Source organism: Esox lucius, chromosome 8 (assembly GCF_011004845.1).
Source record: "Esox lucius isolate fEsoLuc1 chromosome 8, fEsoLuc1.pri, whole genome shotgun sequence".
NCBI lineage: Eukaryota > Metazoa > Chordata > Actinopteri > Esociformes > Esocidae > Esox > Esox lucius.
This window is the reverse complement of record NC_047576.1, coordinates 31,507,913-31,524,523: the sequence shown is the minus strand read 5'-3', so window position 1 is coordinate 31,524,523 and position 16,611 is coordinate 31,507,913. Positions and strand designations below refer to the sequence as shown.

The 16,611-nt window shown below is 40.6% G+C and overlaps 1 protein-coding gene across 3 annotated transcripts in view; it reads right to left on the bottom strand.

Annotated features, from left to right (window-relative positions):
- The window catches only part of LOC109615428 (complement factor H-like), a 62,352-nt gene that overhangs the window by 27,392 nt on the left and 18,349 nt on the right, over positions 1–16,611 (bottom strand). The window contains exons 5-14 of one of the 3 annotated variants that reach the window (XM_034293607.1): positions 12,017–12,205; positions 11,691–11,876; positions 11,009–11,191; positions 4,885–5,073; positions 4,559–4,744; positions 3,877–4,059; positions 2,379–2,561; positions 2,117–2,272; positions 1,835–2,008; positions 1,166–1,270 (exon numbers count right to left, since the gene is read on the bottom strand). In XM_034293607.1, the coding sequence (XP_034149498.1) occupies positions 1,245–1,270; positions 1,835–2,008; positions 2,117–2,272; positions 2,379–2,561; positions 3,877–4,059; positions 4,559–4,744; positions 4,885–5,073; positions 11,009–11,191; positions 11,691–11,876; positions 12,017–12,205 (1,655 nt within the window). In that variant the 3' untranslated portion in view covers positions 1,166–1,244. Of the gene's footprint in view, positions 1–1,165; positions 1,271–1,834; positions 2,009–2,116; positions 2,273–2,378; positions 2,562–3,876; positions 4,060–4,558; positions 4,745–4,884; positions 5,074–11,008; positions 11,192–11,690; positions 11,877–12,016; positions 12,206–16,611 lie in introns of those variants that run through there. The other 2 variants (XM_034293606.1, XM_034293608.1) reach the window with 2 other exon arrangements.

Below are 16,611 nucleotides of genomic sequence, written 5' to 3'. Positions count from 1 at the left end.
ATATTGGTGGGGATGTGCTGGGGCATAAATACTGTGTCCACTTTGTAATCATTGGAGACAGAGAAATGAGAAACCAAAGGAAAACATCATAGACTCATGCTGAATAAAGATGGATCTCCCCTGACTTCTGGTTGCATTTATTCTGTTCATGGATCAAACTTGGACAGAATCTAACAGGTGGAACGGACGGGCCTCTTCCGGGACATCCTCGGGCAGCCAGCAGGTTGTCGAGACGGATGGACATGTCAACCAGCTGGTCGAGGGAGAGGGACACGTCTCGACAAGCTAGCTCCCTCCGGACGTCCTCGCGAAGGCTACAACGGTAGTGGTCGATCAGAGCCCGTTCGTTCCACCCCGATCCCGCTGCCAGGGTCCTGAACTCCAGTGCGAACTCCTGCGCCGATCTCGTCCCCTGCCGTAGGTGGAACAGCCGTTCACCCGCCTCTCTTCCTTCGTGCGGATGGTCAAACACGGCTCGGAAGCGGCGGGTGAACTCGGCATAGCTGCCCTGGGTGGGCTGCTCGGTGTTCCAGACGGCGGAGGCCCACACCAGGGCTTTTCCGGAAAGGCAGGAGACGAGCGAGGTGATCTTCTGAGCCTCGGTCGGCGCAGGGTGCATCGCCTGGAGCGCAATGTCCAGTTGCAAGAGGAATCCCTGGCAGCTGTCCGCCGCCCCGTCGTAATCCCTAGGCAAGGGTAGATGCAGCGGCCCCATGGCTGGCGGCGAGGCTGGGGCAGGCGGAGAGACGGCCGGTGTTGCGGGGTGCTGCTGGCTCAGCTCTAGGTGCCTCCGCAACACCAACCTCGCCTGTGGCTCCTTCGGGCTCCATATCCTTGCTGTCGTCTTTATTTAGGTGTGTGATTCTGTCACGGCTTTGGGGTTGAAGGAGCAAGGAGGAACAGGAGAAGGCGTGGCGGAAGGAGATTTAATATATTCCAACCGAACAATAAACAGAATGAGCTTTGACAAAGCGTTACACAGCTCTAACATTCCGTAGAGAACAATCACACACAAAGACAGGGGGAGCAGAGGGAACATATATACCGGGGGAAACAGCGATGATGAGGAACAGGTGCACTAAACGGGACACAGGTGAAATGGATGATGAGACGGTGGTGTCAGAAAGCCGGTGACGTCGACCGCTGGGGCCCGCCCGCTGCAGGGGGAGGTGAACCAGCAGAGGTCGCAGTTGTCGACAGTTGCAATGTGTATAAAGTAGAGGACAACCGGAGGTTCTTTGAGATTAGTTTGTAAGACAAAGTATGAAGTCTGTAACATCATGAAAAATAGACTTTCAATTGCTGCAATAAATAATTTAATTACTCTCTCCCTTGACGACCAGGAACGCGGTCATTAGCTCATCCTCTATACGAAACGGCTGATTTCTAACACTAAGCATGTTTTTAACAATATATTTTCAAACAGAATTTGGTTTAGTAAAAAATATGTATCAGACATATGATAATCTGTAACATAACCCTTAATAGCAGGCACTGTAAGCGTTCCTTCAACTAGTGTGTGGCAGAGTTTATTTGAAAAGTAACATGAATAGTATTATTAGCACTAGCAGCCCACAGAATAATGCAGTAGTTATAGACTTTGAAGGAGGTTTGACAACATTTGGAGTTATGGCTTAGCTAGACTAGGTAGAACCAAGTTATGCAAAACATTAATGATAACAACAAGCCAAACCACTGTCTGTATGAGTGAAGAAACTTTGTGTTGGCGTTTGAGAATATTTGTTCTCCATGAACACTGGAATAATATTTAACTTTTTAGAATGTGTACATCTACATGGGTTACTGAATGAATAAAACAATGATCAATACTTACGTTTGCATGTTGGAAGAGTAGTCCAAATCCCATTTATGCAAGTAATTTCATGAGACCCATCCATTACAAATGCCTTCCGGCATTCATAATTCACTCTAGATTCTTCCATAAATATTTTTTGATATGGAATTTTAACAATTGCATTGTCAACCTTAGGTGGAGGACCACATGTAACTTTAAGAGAAGAAAAAAATAATATTCAACGTTACTAGGTCAAAAATACCGATGTACAGAACCACTACATTCATATTAAGTCAAGTAGTAAAAATAACATCTACTCACATTTACACTCTGGTAAGGGTGTTTCCCATTTTCCATTTGTACATTTTATTGTATTCATACCAACCAATGTATATCCATCTTTGCAAGTAACTTTCATATTATTTTGGCTCACAGCTTTTGAGTTGGGAATGTCAGGGATCTGACAGTTAATTTTACCTACAGGCATAAGATTGAGTTTCAGAATATTCTAACAAATGTAGAGGAAAATATATTCTACTGATGTATTTCATCTACTTTTTGAAGAGATAATATCTGTCAATACCTCTGTTGACACCAATACAAGTTGGATCTCCAGACAATTTTTTATCTTTGCATGTTGCCACACCCCACCAACCCCCAGTAGATGGTTTGAAATTTTCATTGCAGGAATAGTAGAATGTGCTGCTACTGGCATTCTCCCTTACTATGAATCCATTTGTCAAAGGTGGACATAGTTCTTTCATTTCTAGGGGAAACAATTACATTACCAATTAGAGAATACATTGTTAACATTACTATGTGAGCTGGCTATGGACTATACTATGCTTCTGGCTAGACTTCAGCGGTATATTTAGCCTACATCTTGCAGCTATCTTTGTAGTTGTTATTGTCAGTGTAAACAGACTGTTCATTGCATAATATACATTCTGTATTAAAATCATGAACACTTGTGACTAGAATAGCTACTAAAAGCAATTGCACTCCTACCTTACTAGCAAGCTGTCCTACATGCAGCAATAATCATTGCTAATCTGATAACGTAGGCTACTTATTTCGCATGAAAACATTCTCATTGATCGTTTTTGCTATTATTTATTTGATGATCATGTGTTTATATTGTGGTTTCTTCTTGTGTTGTATGTGCCATAGAATGCACAAATTAAAAGAAAACAAGAAAAATCGAGTTTCTATGTAAAAAAGAAAATATAGGGAAGGAGATGGAGAGGAAGTTTGTACGTCGTTTTCGGGAGGATATTTTACAGCATTTATTTGTATTTGTTGTAATTTCTTTTGGAGCTCAAGTTGCTGGTCTAGTATTTCAAAACATTTCTAAACTGTTTTCTTGTTGTATTCACGTACACAAAAGCCATTTAATTGTCAGGGGCATAGTAAGTGGCATGGTGAATAGGGACACCTTACACCTGTACGGACAGCTTGCACCTCGGCCTGGCACCACCATGCTACACTAGTGAGTGAAAGGATATGTTTTCAATATACAAATAAACAAAGACATGGACATAATTACTGAAACAAGCATACAGATCTCTATCAATGATGAGAAACCCCATGAACTGAAATGCGAACAGCAAAGCATTGTGGTCCAGTCACGCTCTTGCACTGCCAGGTAAGTTCTGTTTATAAAGCTATTATTAAACTCTTATCAGTCAACATCATCCTATCAACTTCAGCAGAAATTCATCTGTTGAAGTTAAGCCTATGAGTGCCCCAACATAACAAGTGAATATTATAGGTAGCTAGCTATCTAGCTAATGTAGTAGAAGCACGTAAATCATAGCACAAATAATCACATTTGCACAAATAACTATAACATTATCGTTAGGTGACATTGTCATTTGGGGGAGGGGTTTTGCGAGAGGTCAATTCTTATATATGGGTGCAGTTAATACTCAGGTTTGTATGCACACAAAGCTATAAAATTCATTCGGTTTATACACGGTGTGGGTTATAAATGGGGAATTACGGAAATATGTCCAAGCATGGAGTCTAATGGAATTTAATTACAGTGAAATTAAAACATGGCTTTCTTCAAAATACTGCACCTTCACAGAGTGGAGTTGGGGTCCAGGTGCCATCAACTGTGCATTTCGCAAAAGTCGCGTCTTTTGTGGGTTTATATCCAGGCTTACACTGGTAATCATTTTGGTCATTCAATTTTCCTGTCCTCCATCTTGTCAGGCTGGTGTGACTCACAAGATTATCATGAGGGGCAGCACAGGTTATCTCTAGAATGAGAGATGTTCACCATTAGGGATCAAATACATGTACAGTAATATAAATTCTAACACCAGTGTGTTCCCAATTACATTTCTTAAAACAATAGAAGTCTAATAGACTTCAACCCTATTGATCAGTGATGCAGTGGAGTAAATTTGAGCAAATGGTAATCAGGCCTCTCTTTCTAAAACTGAGCAACTGGGTCAACAGAGATCTCTTATACTATGAGAGATCTTGGTATCCCCAGAGTTTATGGAGTTTTTTTGTTCAATTAAGATACAAGTTTGTTTATTTGTAAGAATTTATGTTGCTTCTTCATCTATACATATTTGAATAAAGGTCCTTTTTTGGTATTCATACTTTTCTTATTCATTTCCACAACAGTGTCTTTAGTCATAATACTCTTCATACTATTTTGTTACATAAATTGTCCAAACATATTGTATATAATGTAAGTATGATATAACTGAATCACAGTGAAATATGGCTTTCTTTAAAATACTGCACCTTGACAGAGTGGATTTGGGGTCCAGGTGCCATCATTTGTGCATTCCGCAAAAGTTGCGCCATTTGTGGGTTTATATCCAAATCTGCATTGATAATCCTTTTTTTCTTCAAATCTTCCTGTCCTCCATCTTCTATCCCACCTGCCATACTTAACAAGAGTATCATCTGGGGGAGCACAGGTTATCTCTAAAATGAGAGATGTTTAGGGTTAGTGATACAATACTGGTACCGTAATACTAATTCAAATACCAGTGTATACCCAAGTGGTATTTGATGTGTTATATTCTCAACACATTATACTTGAGTATTCTCCAGTAGTAACATACGTTCACAATCTGTAGAAGATGACCACTTTCCATCGTCATTGCATGTCACTTCTTTTTCAGTGGTCTTGGAGAAAAAATCCCAGAAGCCTTTTGGACATTTAATTTCTAACTTGTCATCAGGATAGAAGACACTGCGTCCAGAAGGTTTATAAAGGGTTCCTTCTTTTTGTAACAATCGACATTTTACTTCTAGATATTACAGAGAAAAGCATATTACAAAATCAGGTTAGTAGGTTGCTGCAATCTGTAAATAATATAACTAAAAACCAAAACAATAGTGTGAGCACTACAAGTTGAAAACCTTCTTGAGATGATCAGATAAAAAAAATAAACCAGCATTAAGCCTTCTGTGGATCAGTTTGACACCTGTGCCTTAAACTATAATTCATTTATTTGAAGTCAAATATAGATATATATATATATATATAAAAGCTTTAAATTATTTTTGGTGGAAACTCTCAAAGGGTATGCACAGTAAAATCAAAATCTTTACTGAATGTATTTAATCTTTGAACTGAGGCAGATGTAAATACGACCACAAGAGTATGAAAAATCAATATAATTGCTTTGTCTGTAGAGACCTACATGAAAATCCAATCAAATGATTTGAGTCTGAATCGCACAGTTAAACTGGATCAGGGCATCAGTTAGCTCCTGAACAGTCTGTGGCGCTACTTGGCGGTGTCAAATGGACAGATACATAACATCCCAGAGGTACTCAATTGGTTTCAGTTCTGGGGATTGTGAGGGCCAGACAATGGCATTAATGCCTTCGTCATCCAGGAACTGCCTACACACTCTGGCCACATGAGGCTGGGCATTGTCCTGCACCAGAGGGAACCCAGGGCCCACTGCACCAGCTTTAGGTCTGAGGATGGGTCTCAGGATTTCATCCCGGTACCTAACAGTAAGGTACTGTTGGCTAGCACATGGAGGTCTCTGCGACCCACCAAGGATATTCCTCCCCAGACCAACACTGACCCACCGCAAAACCGGTCATGCTGGATGATGTTCCAAGCAGCATCACGCTCACCAAGGAGACTCCAGACTCTTTTACATCTGTCATATGTGCTCACTGTGTTCTTGCTCTCATTTCTGAAGAAAACGGTCGCCAATGGCAGACCTGCCAAATCTGGTGTTCTCTGGCGAATGCCAATCGAGCTGCACTGTGCTGGGCTGTGAGCACAGGTCCCAGTAGAGGATGTCAAGCCCTCATGCCACCCCCATGGAGTCTGTTTCTGACAGTTTGGTCAGCAACATGCACACCAGTAGCCCACTGGAGTTCATTTTGTAGAGCTCTGGCAGTGCCCCACCCCTGTCCTGTTCTCCTTGTGTAACAGCTCTTCTCCTAGTATCTCCTCCATGCTCTAGAGACTGCACTGGGAGAAACAGCAAACACAGCAAACCATCCTGGAGCAGCTAGACTGCCTGTCAACCTGAATGGGCTGCAGTTACCGCCTCATGCTACTAGTAGTGACAACGACATCAGATAAATGCAAATAATTTGAAAATAATTTATATAAATACTTGATTTATATCATTTTATCCCAACTCCATCAACTAGACCTAGCGAAAACGTTGTAATTGTTAGCATGTTTCATGTTGACATTCAACCATTATCTTTAAAGCATTCCATATTGAATCATATATCATTCAAAAGCTTGTTTTCCAGAGCATATTGTTGGCTAATCCATACTTGTCTACATACTTTGTGTATCTGGTGTTTTGTGTTGAAAGATGCATTATCCTTATTTCTGTTTTCAATGTGCCAATCCATTTCACAATATTCCACACACAGGTTCTTAGGTCTTATAGCCAGACTTACACAGACTTTAAATTTGACGTGTCATTTTATCTGTAAATATAGGCAAAATATGCATCTGTCATACATATGAATATAGTTTTTTTAATAATTTCATGAAATAACAATATTTTGATTAACTGTTCTGTAAAGGTCTGAGCATTGGGTGTCTTATCACAACAGAAAAACTATAAACATTCTAGTTTGAAGTAATGTGTTGAAAAACATATTCTCGTGATATACAAATTAGTTTAGCCTCATTTTAATATTTTTATAGTTAAATAAATAAAACTTGTAATACAAACATATCTTGCATTTCTGAATAATTGCAACTTGTAAAGTTTCAGTCTGATAAGAGTAAAGGAAAACATTTTACCTATTAGAGGGTGGTTGTCTGGCCTTAACCTTTCTCAGTGCCAAGGTTAACTTCATGAATCCCTGTGAGCATGGCTTGGTGTAGAGTCTGCGGAATTGCTTTTCTGTTCTGTTTTAGTAATTACCCATTTGCAACACTCAGCTCTGACCTGAGCATTGCAGGGACAGCACCCTAGATGTATAGGGTGTTAAACCCCGCCAGAATATCTGTGGGGTATGTTCCGTACTTTCTGTACTTTCTCATTCAAAACTGCTTCCACTTTAAAAGTTTTATCCTTAGCCACGATTATTTTCAGCAATTCCTGTTCATAAAAGGTCACAACTATCACATCACCATCGTAATCTTTTATTCTATATACAGGAGGTACCCGAGGAATGCATTTTGTTATTGTAAAATATTCATCTGTGTACCCTTTTTCATAACCTTTTGTAAACGCACCTCTCAGCTTTGAGAGTCTCACAGTATCCCCAACCTGGAACTTTTAGCTTTGATTACCATTTCTCGTTAATGTTGTGCCATACAGGTTCTTGAGAACTAATCTAACATTTTCTTCACAAACGTCAGCAGGCTTCATCTTAATAGACCGATGGTAGCTATGGTTGTACCCACGAACTAAGCGGTGAGTGTTGGCTGCTGTCAGATACCTCCACATTTGTGATTTAATTGTTTTATTAAACCTCTCAACGATACTCGCTTTGACTTCATTTCCAGGAATGTTTTATGTTGTACTTCTTCATCAACGTTTCAAAATGTGAATAAAAAAACTCCTTCCCCTTGTCCGTTTGGACTTTTTGTGGTGTTCTTCCTTCTTTTAATATGTCTTCAAATGCTCGCTTTACCTCTATAGCGCTTTTATTTCTCAGCACGCGAATCCATGCGTATTTGCTTAATACATCTATGCATGTTAACACAAATTTCATGTTATCGTTTTCCACACTGTAAGCACTCATGTCAACCAAATCCAGCGGAAATTGTGAATTTATATCATGAACAATAACTCTATTTCTTTTAAAATGTATAGCTACAGGCCGTGTATGTATCATGGGCGAGCAGCCAGTCATCGGCTTCACCATTTTTGAGGATCTCCCCGGTTTTTTCCAAGTATGCTCTTTTCAAACCCTCTCTACCCACATAAGCTCCAGGGTTTGCCGGGTCATAGTAAATACTTTTCATAACCTGTTCAGACATCGTAGAGTGTTCGAGCAATAATGAGAATTAATACATGTTTAACAACGTTTTATTTGAGTTTTCGAAATTACACAACCAATATATTCAGAAAAGTTACACAAACATTCAGATTTCTCATAGTCTTTGTTTATATACATGTTAACATGAGAACTGAAGCTACCCTGGCCTTAGACAACAGACTCTTTGCTTTCATCACACCATGACCCCGCTGCGTCGCATACAACATCCTCATTAAATGTGTCCATGTACTCATCCCTGTTCTCACTCAGTCTCTGTGTGATGTTCGGCTCCAACTTGAGCTCGTGCAGAAAGTTCTCAGCGGCCTCGTGAACATCAGTCATCGGTGTGTGAAAACCAGATGCGTTCAAAGCCTTGACCAACACATGTTTCAGTCACGGTCCACTTCGCATCCGATGCATGCTTTGTGTAGAATAGCCCCAACAACATTATCCAGAATCATACCCATTGTTGCTTTGATGATCTTTAAAATTTTTGGTGCAAGTTGTTTGTCCATTTTGTGATAACTCTTGTTAGCATTTGAAAGGTATGACAGGTAAAGAGGACCTAGTTGATCACCAACCCTGTCAATCCAATGGTAGTTTCTTGTTGGGTATGCCGGTGGAATCGAGCTGTCTGGGTCAGGGGTTCCGTAGAAGGCTTCAGCGCTGTCATACCAGGCATCACACAGCCAGTCCTCAGCCTTGGGTTCTTCAATCACCGCTTGGTTGTAATCTTGAGACATGTTTCGTAAATTCTTCCGACTGCTTGAATGTCACCGGCGGTCTGTCGGTTTTTATGCTGTGCTGATGAAGGTGTTGGCTTAAGGCGGGGCTTCGGGGTCTTAGGTCAGTCGATCAGTCCGCAGTCACAAACTAACACGCTGATATTTTCCGGAAATAACTCCAATCTGACAGAGTCATACTCTTTCAGCCCCTCGACAACTTTAAACAGTACATCTACTGTATTATGTGGGCCTTGTTTTGGCCCCAAATGAAACACTTTTCGAAAGGTGACCCATAAACTGGCATTAAAAACCATTTGATCGGTCACACCAGCCTTAAACACTTGGCCTTCGGGTAATTCATAAAATGCAACCTCCGGTAGCTCTGGGTTGAAGATGTATCCCCCGATCCGACCATCGTCCAATTTCCACTCCTGTGTCAACATATCCTGGTGTAGTTGATGGATTCGGGTTAAACTCTGCAACGGTTTCTTCGGGGCTGGCATGTTGATGGCATCTCTGCGGTCCATTTGCAATTTCTTACCAAATCGCTGAGCTGCGTTTAAGCTGTTAGCTTTCACCGGTGTTTCACGCAAAACATTGATAGCAGCACAATCCTCCATGTTTTGTAATGTGTAGGTAAGTTCGCTCAGGCAAGACTGACTGACCATCACCGATGTCTGCATGGTTTAAATACACATACCACGCCAGTCAACCCATAAAACATGAAAGGTTAACAACCACCGTTTGTATGCCAGCTGTTGCACCACTTGTCAGAAGAAAAAACACCAGGGTTTTATATTTGTCGAACAACATTTGCTGTACACCAAACACCTTACCGCTGACACAACACTTATTTACTGCCTGGGAATTTAACATTCCGGAACCCTAAGCCCCATTTGTTAATCATCAAACATAACCCACCTGTTATAACACTAGTCTGGTTTGCTCATCAGGTGTTGTAAAACATCAAACACTGACACATCAATGTAATCATAAATCACAAAGTCACCGGACATGCATACGTCACTCCTGAAGTCCTGCCCTAACACACGTCATACAGGAAGTCCCACCCTGACATACGTCATACCGGAAGTCCCACCCTAACATACGTCATACCGGAAGTCCCACCCTAACATACGTCATACAGGAAGTCCCACCCTAACATGCGTCATACAGGAAGTCCCACCCTACAAACCGGATGTCCCGCCCACCTGTCACATCAATATGGAAGTCCCGCCCCCCAGGGCCATAAATCACCATTCTGACACATTATACCCTACACTAACTACTTATATAACTAATATGAAGCCAGTACAATAATATCATTGTTTGGCCATTTGTGTTGTTCACGACTTAGATCTTCTGGAAATGGGGGTGGTGTTGGTGGGGGGGGGGGGGGTACGGACAGCTTGCACCTCGGCCTGGCACCACCATGCTACACTAGTGAGTGAAAGGATATGTTTTCAGTATACAAATAAACAAAGACATGGACATAATTACTGAAACAAGCATACAGATCTCTATCAATGATGAGAAACCCCATGAACTGAAATGCGAACAGCAAAGCATTGTGGTCCAGTCACGCTCTTGCACTGCCAGGTAAGTTCTGTTTATAAAGCTATTATTAAACTCTTATCAGTCAACATCATCCTATCAACTTCAGCAGAAAGTCATCTGTTGAAGTTAAGCCTATGAGTGCCCCAACATAACAAGTGAATATTATAGGTAGCTAGCTATCTAGCTAATGTAGTAGAAGCACGTAAATCATAGCACAAATAATCACATTTGCACAAATAACTATAACGTTATCGTTAGGTGACATTGTCATTTGGGGGAGGGGTTTTGCGAGAGGTCAATTCTTATATATGGGTGCAGTTAATACTCAGGTTTGTATGCACACAAAGCTATAAAATTCATTCGGTTTATACACGGTGTGGGTTATAAATGGGGAATTACGGAAATATGTCCAAGCATGGAGTCTAATGGAATTTAATTACAGTGAAATTAAAACATGGCTTTCTTCAAAATACTGCACCTTCACAGAGTGGAGTTGGGGTCCAGGTGCCATCAACTGTGCATTTCGCAAAAGTCGCGTCTTTTGTGGGTTTATATCCAGGCTTACACTGGTAATCATTTTGGTCATTCAATTTTCCTGTCCTCCATCTTGTCAGGCTGGTGTGACTCACAAGATTATCATGAGGGGCAGCACAGGTTATCTCTAGAATGAGAGATGTTCACCATTAGGGATCAAATACATGTACAGTAATATAAATTCTAACACCAGTGTGTTCCCAATTACATTTCTTAAAACAATAGAAGTCTAATAGACTTCAACCCTATTGATCAGTGATGCAGTGGAGTAAATTTGAGCAAATGGTAATCAGGCCTCTCTTTCTAAAACTGAGCAACTGGGTCAACAGAGATCTCTTATACTATGAGAGATCTTGGTATCCCCAGAGTTTATGGAGTTTTTTTGTTCAATTAAGATACAAGTTTGTTTATTTGTAAGAATTTATGTTGCTTCTTCATCTATACATATTTGAATAAAGGTCCTTTTTTGGTATTCATACTTTTCTTATTCATTTCCACAACAGTGTCTTTAGTCATAATACTCTTCATACTATTTTGTTACATAAATTGTCCAAACATATTGTATATAATGTAAGTATGATATAACTGAATCACAGTGAAATATGGCTTTCTTTAAAATACTGCACCTTGACAGAGTGGATTTGGGGTCCAGGTGCCATCATTTGTGCATTCCGCAAAAGTTGCGCCATTTGTGGGTTTATATCCAAATCTGCATTGATAATCCTTTTTTTCTTCAAATCTTCCTGTCCTCCATCTTCTATCCCACCTGCCATACTTAACAAGAGTATCATCTGGGGGAGCACAGGTTATCTCTAAAATGAGAGATGTTTAGGGTTAGTGATACAATACTGGTACCGTAATACTAATTCAAATACCAGTGTATACCCAAGTGGTATTTGATGTGTTATATTCTCAACACATTATACTTGAGTATTCTCCAGTAGTAACATACGTTCACAATCTGTAGAAGATGACCACTTTCCATCGTCATTGCATGTCACTTCTTTTTCAGTGGTCTTGGAGAAAAAATCCCAGAAGCCTTTTGGACATTTAATTTCTAACTTGTCATCAGGATAGAAGACACTGCGTCCAGAAGGTTTATAAAGGGTTCCTTCTTTTTGTAACAATCGACATTTTACTTCTAGATATTACAGAGAAAAGCATATTACAAAATCAGGTTAGTAGGTTGCTGCAATCTGTAAATAATATAACTAAAAACCAAAACAATAGTGTGAGCACTACAAGTTGAAAACCTTCTTGAGATGATCAGATAAAAAAAATAAACCAGCATTAAGCCTTCTGTGGATCAGTTTGACACCTGTGCCTTAAACTATAATTCATTTATTTGAAGTCAAATATAGATATATATATATATATAAAAGCTTTAAATTATTTTTGGTGGAAACTCTCAAAGGGTATGCACAGTAAAATCAAAATCTTTACTGAATGTATTTAATCTTTGAACTGAGGCAGATGTAAATACGACCACAAGAGTATGAAAAATCAATATAATTGCTTTGTCTGTAGAGACCTACATGAAAATCCAATCAAATGATTTGAGTCTGAATCGCACAGTTAAACTGGATCAGGGCATCAGTTAGCTCCTGAACAGTCTGTGGCGCTACTTGGCGGTGTCAAATGGACAGATACATAACATCCCAGAGGTACTCAATTGGTTTCAGTTCTGGGGATTGTGAGGGCCAGACAATGGCATTAATGCCTTCGTCATCCAGGAACTGCCTACACACTCTGGCCACATGAGGCTGGGCATTGTCCTGCACCAGAGGGAACCCAGGGCCCACTGCACCAGCTTTAGGTCTGAGGATGGGTCTCAGGATTTCATCCCGGTACCTAACAGTAAGGTACTGTTGGCTAGCACATGGAGGTCTCTGCGACCCACCAAGGATATTCCTCCCCAGACCAACACTGACCCACCGCAAAACCGGTCATGCTGGATGATGTTCCAAGCAGCATCACGCTCACCAAGGAGACTCCAGACTCTTTTACATCTGTCATATGTGCTCACTGTGTTCTTGCTCTCATTTCTGAAGAAAACGGTCGCCAATGGCAGACCTGCCAAATCTGGTGTTCTCTGGCGAATGCCAATCGAGCTGCACTGTGCTGGGCTGTGAGCACAGGTCCCAGTAGAGGATGTCAAGCCCTCATGCCACCCCCATGGAGTCTGTTTCTGACAGTTTGGTCAGCAACATGCACACCAGTAGCCCACTGGAGTTCATTTTGTAGAGCTCTGGCAGTGCCCCACCCCTGTCCTGTTCTCCTTGTGTAACAGCTCTTCTCCTAGTATCTCCTCCATGCTCTAGAGACTGCACTGGGAGAAACAGCAAACACAGCAAACCATCCTGGAGCAGCTAGACTGCCTGTCAACCTGAATGGGCTGCAGTTACCGCCTCATGCTACTAGTAGTGACAACGACATCAGATAAATGCAAATAATTTGAAAATAATTTATATAAATACTTGATTTATATCATTTTATCCCAACTCCATCAACTAGACCTAGCGAAAACGTTGTAATTGTTAGCATGTTTCATGTTGACATTCAACCATTATCTTTAAAGCATTCCATATTGAATCATATATCATTCAAAAGCTTGTTTTCCAGAGCATATTGTTGGCTAATCCATACTTGTCTACATACTTTGTGTATCTGGTGTTTTGTGTTGAAAGATGCATTATCCTTATTTCTGTTTTCAATGTGCCAATCCATTTCACAATATTCCACACACAGGTTCTTAGGTCTTATAGCCAGACTTACACAGACTTTAAATTTGACGTGTCATTTTATCTGTAAATATAGGCAAAATATGCATCTGTCATACATATGAATATAGTTTTTTTAATAATTTCATGAAATAACAATATTTTGATTAACTGTTCTGTAAAGGTCTGAGCATTGGGTGTCTTATCACAACAGAAAAACTATAAACATTCTAGTTTGAAGTAATGTGTTGAAAAACATATTCTCGTGATATACAAATTAGTTTAGCCTCATTTTAATATTTTTATAGTTAAATAAATAAAACTTGTAATACAAACATATCTTGCATTTCTGAATAATTGCAACTTGTAAAGTTTCAGTCTGATAAGAGTAAAGGAAAACATTTTACCTATTAGAGGGTGGTTGTCTGGCCTTAACCTTTCTCAGTGCCAAGGTTAACTTCATGAATCCCTGTGAGCATGGCTTGGTGTAGAGTCTGCGGAATTGCTTTTCTGTTCTGTTTTAGTAATTACCCATTTGCAACACTCAGCTCTGACCTGAGCATTGCAGGGACAGCACCCTAGATGTATAGGGTGTTAAACCCCGCCAGAATATCTGTGGGGTATGTTCCGTACTTTCTGTACTTTCTCATTCAAAACTGCTTCCACTTTAAAAGTTTTATCCTTAGCCACGATTATTTTCAGCAATTCCTGTTCATAAAAGGTCACAACTATCACATCACCATCGTAATCTTTTATTCTATATACAGGAGGTACCCGAGGAATGCATTCTGTTATTGTAAAATATTCATCTGTGTACCCTTTTTCATAACCTTTTGTAAACGCACCTCTCAGCTTTGAGAGTCTCACAGTATCCCCAACCTGGAACTTTTAGCTTTGATTACCATTTCTCGTTAATGTTGTGCCATACAGGTTCTTGAGAACTAATCTAACATTTTCTTCACAAACGTCAGCAGGCTTCATCTTAATAGACCGATGGTAGCTATGGTTGTACCCACGAACTAAGCGGTGAGTGTTGGCTGCTGTCAGATACCTCCACATTTGTGATTTAATTGTTTTATTAAACCTCTCAACGATACTCGCTTTGACTTCATTTCCAGGAATGTTTTATGTTGTACTTCTTCATCAACGTTTCAAAATGTGAATAAAAAAACTCCTTCCCCTTGTCCGTTTGGACTTTTTGTGGTGTTCTTCCTTCTTTTAATATGTCTTCAAATGCTCGCTTTACCTCTATAGCGCTTTTATTTCTCAGCACGCGAATCCATGCGTATTTGCTTAATACATCTATGCATGTTAACACAAATTTCATGTTATCGTTTTCCACACTGTAAGCACTCATGTCAACCAAATCCAGCGGAAATTGTGAATTTATATCATGAACAATAACTCTATTTCTTTTAAAATGTATAGCTACAGGCCGTGTATGTATCATGGGCGAGCAGCCAGTCATCGGCTTCACCATTTTTGAGGATCTCCCCGGTTTTTTCCAAGTATGCTCTTTTCAAACCCTCTCTACCCACATAAGCTCCAGGGTTTGCCGGGTCATAGTAAATACTTTTCATAACCTGTTCAGACATCGTAGAGTGTTCGAGCAATAATGAGAATTAATACATGTTTAACAACGTTTTATTTGAGTTTTCGAAATTACACAACCAATATATTCAGAAAAGTTACACAAACATTCAGATTTCTCATAGTCTTTGTTTATATACATGTTAACATGAGAACTGAAGCTACCCTGGCCTTAGACAACAGACTCTTTGCTTTCATCACACCATGACCCCGCTGCGTCGCATACAACATCCTCATTAAATGTGTCCATGTACTCATCCCTGTTCTCACTCAGTCTCTGTGTGATGTTCGGCTCCAACTTGAGCTCGTGCAGAAAGTTCTCAGCGGCCTCGTGAACATCAGTCATCGGTGTGTGAAAACCAGATGCGTTCAAAGCCTTGACCAACACATGTTTCAGTCACGGTCCACTTCGCATCCGATGCATGCTTTGTGTAGAATAGCCCCAACAACATTATCCAGAATCATACCCATTGTTGCTTTGATGATCTTTAAAATTTTTGGTGCAAGTTGTTTGTCCATTTTGTGATAACTCTTGTTAGCATTTGAAAGGTATGACAGGTAAAGAGGACCTAGTTGATCACCAACCCTGTCAATCCAATGGTAGTTTCTTGTTGGGTATGCCGGTGGAATCGAGCTGTCTGGGTCAGGGGTTCCGTAGAAGGCTTCAGCGCTGTCATACCAGGCATCACACAGCCAGTCCTCAGCCTTGGGTTCTTCAATCACCGCTTGGTTGTAATCTTGAGACATGTTTCGTAAATTCTTCCGACTGCTTGAATGTCACCGGCGGTCTGTCGGTTTTTATGCTGTGCTGATGAAGGTGTTGGCTTAAGGCGGGGCTTCGGGGTCTTAGGTCAGTCGATCAGTCCGCAGTCACAAACTAACACGCTGATATTTTCCGGAAATAACTCCAATCTGACAGAGTCATACTCTTTCAGCCCCTCGACAACTTTAAACAGTACATCTACTGTATTATGTGGGCCTTGTTTTGGCCCCAAATGAAACACTTTTCGAAAGGTGACCCATAAACTGGCATTAAAAACCATTTGATCGGTCACACCAGCCTTAAACACTTGGCCTTCGGGTAATTCATAAAATGCAACCTCCGGTAGCTCTGGGTTGAAGATGTATCCCCCGATCCGACCATCGTCCAATTTCCACTCCTGTGTCAACATATCCTGGTGTAGTTGATGGATTCGGGTTAAACTCTGCAACGGTTTCTTCGGGGCTGGCATGTTGA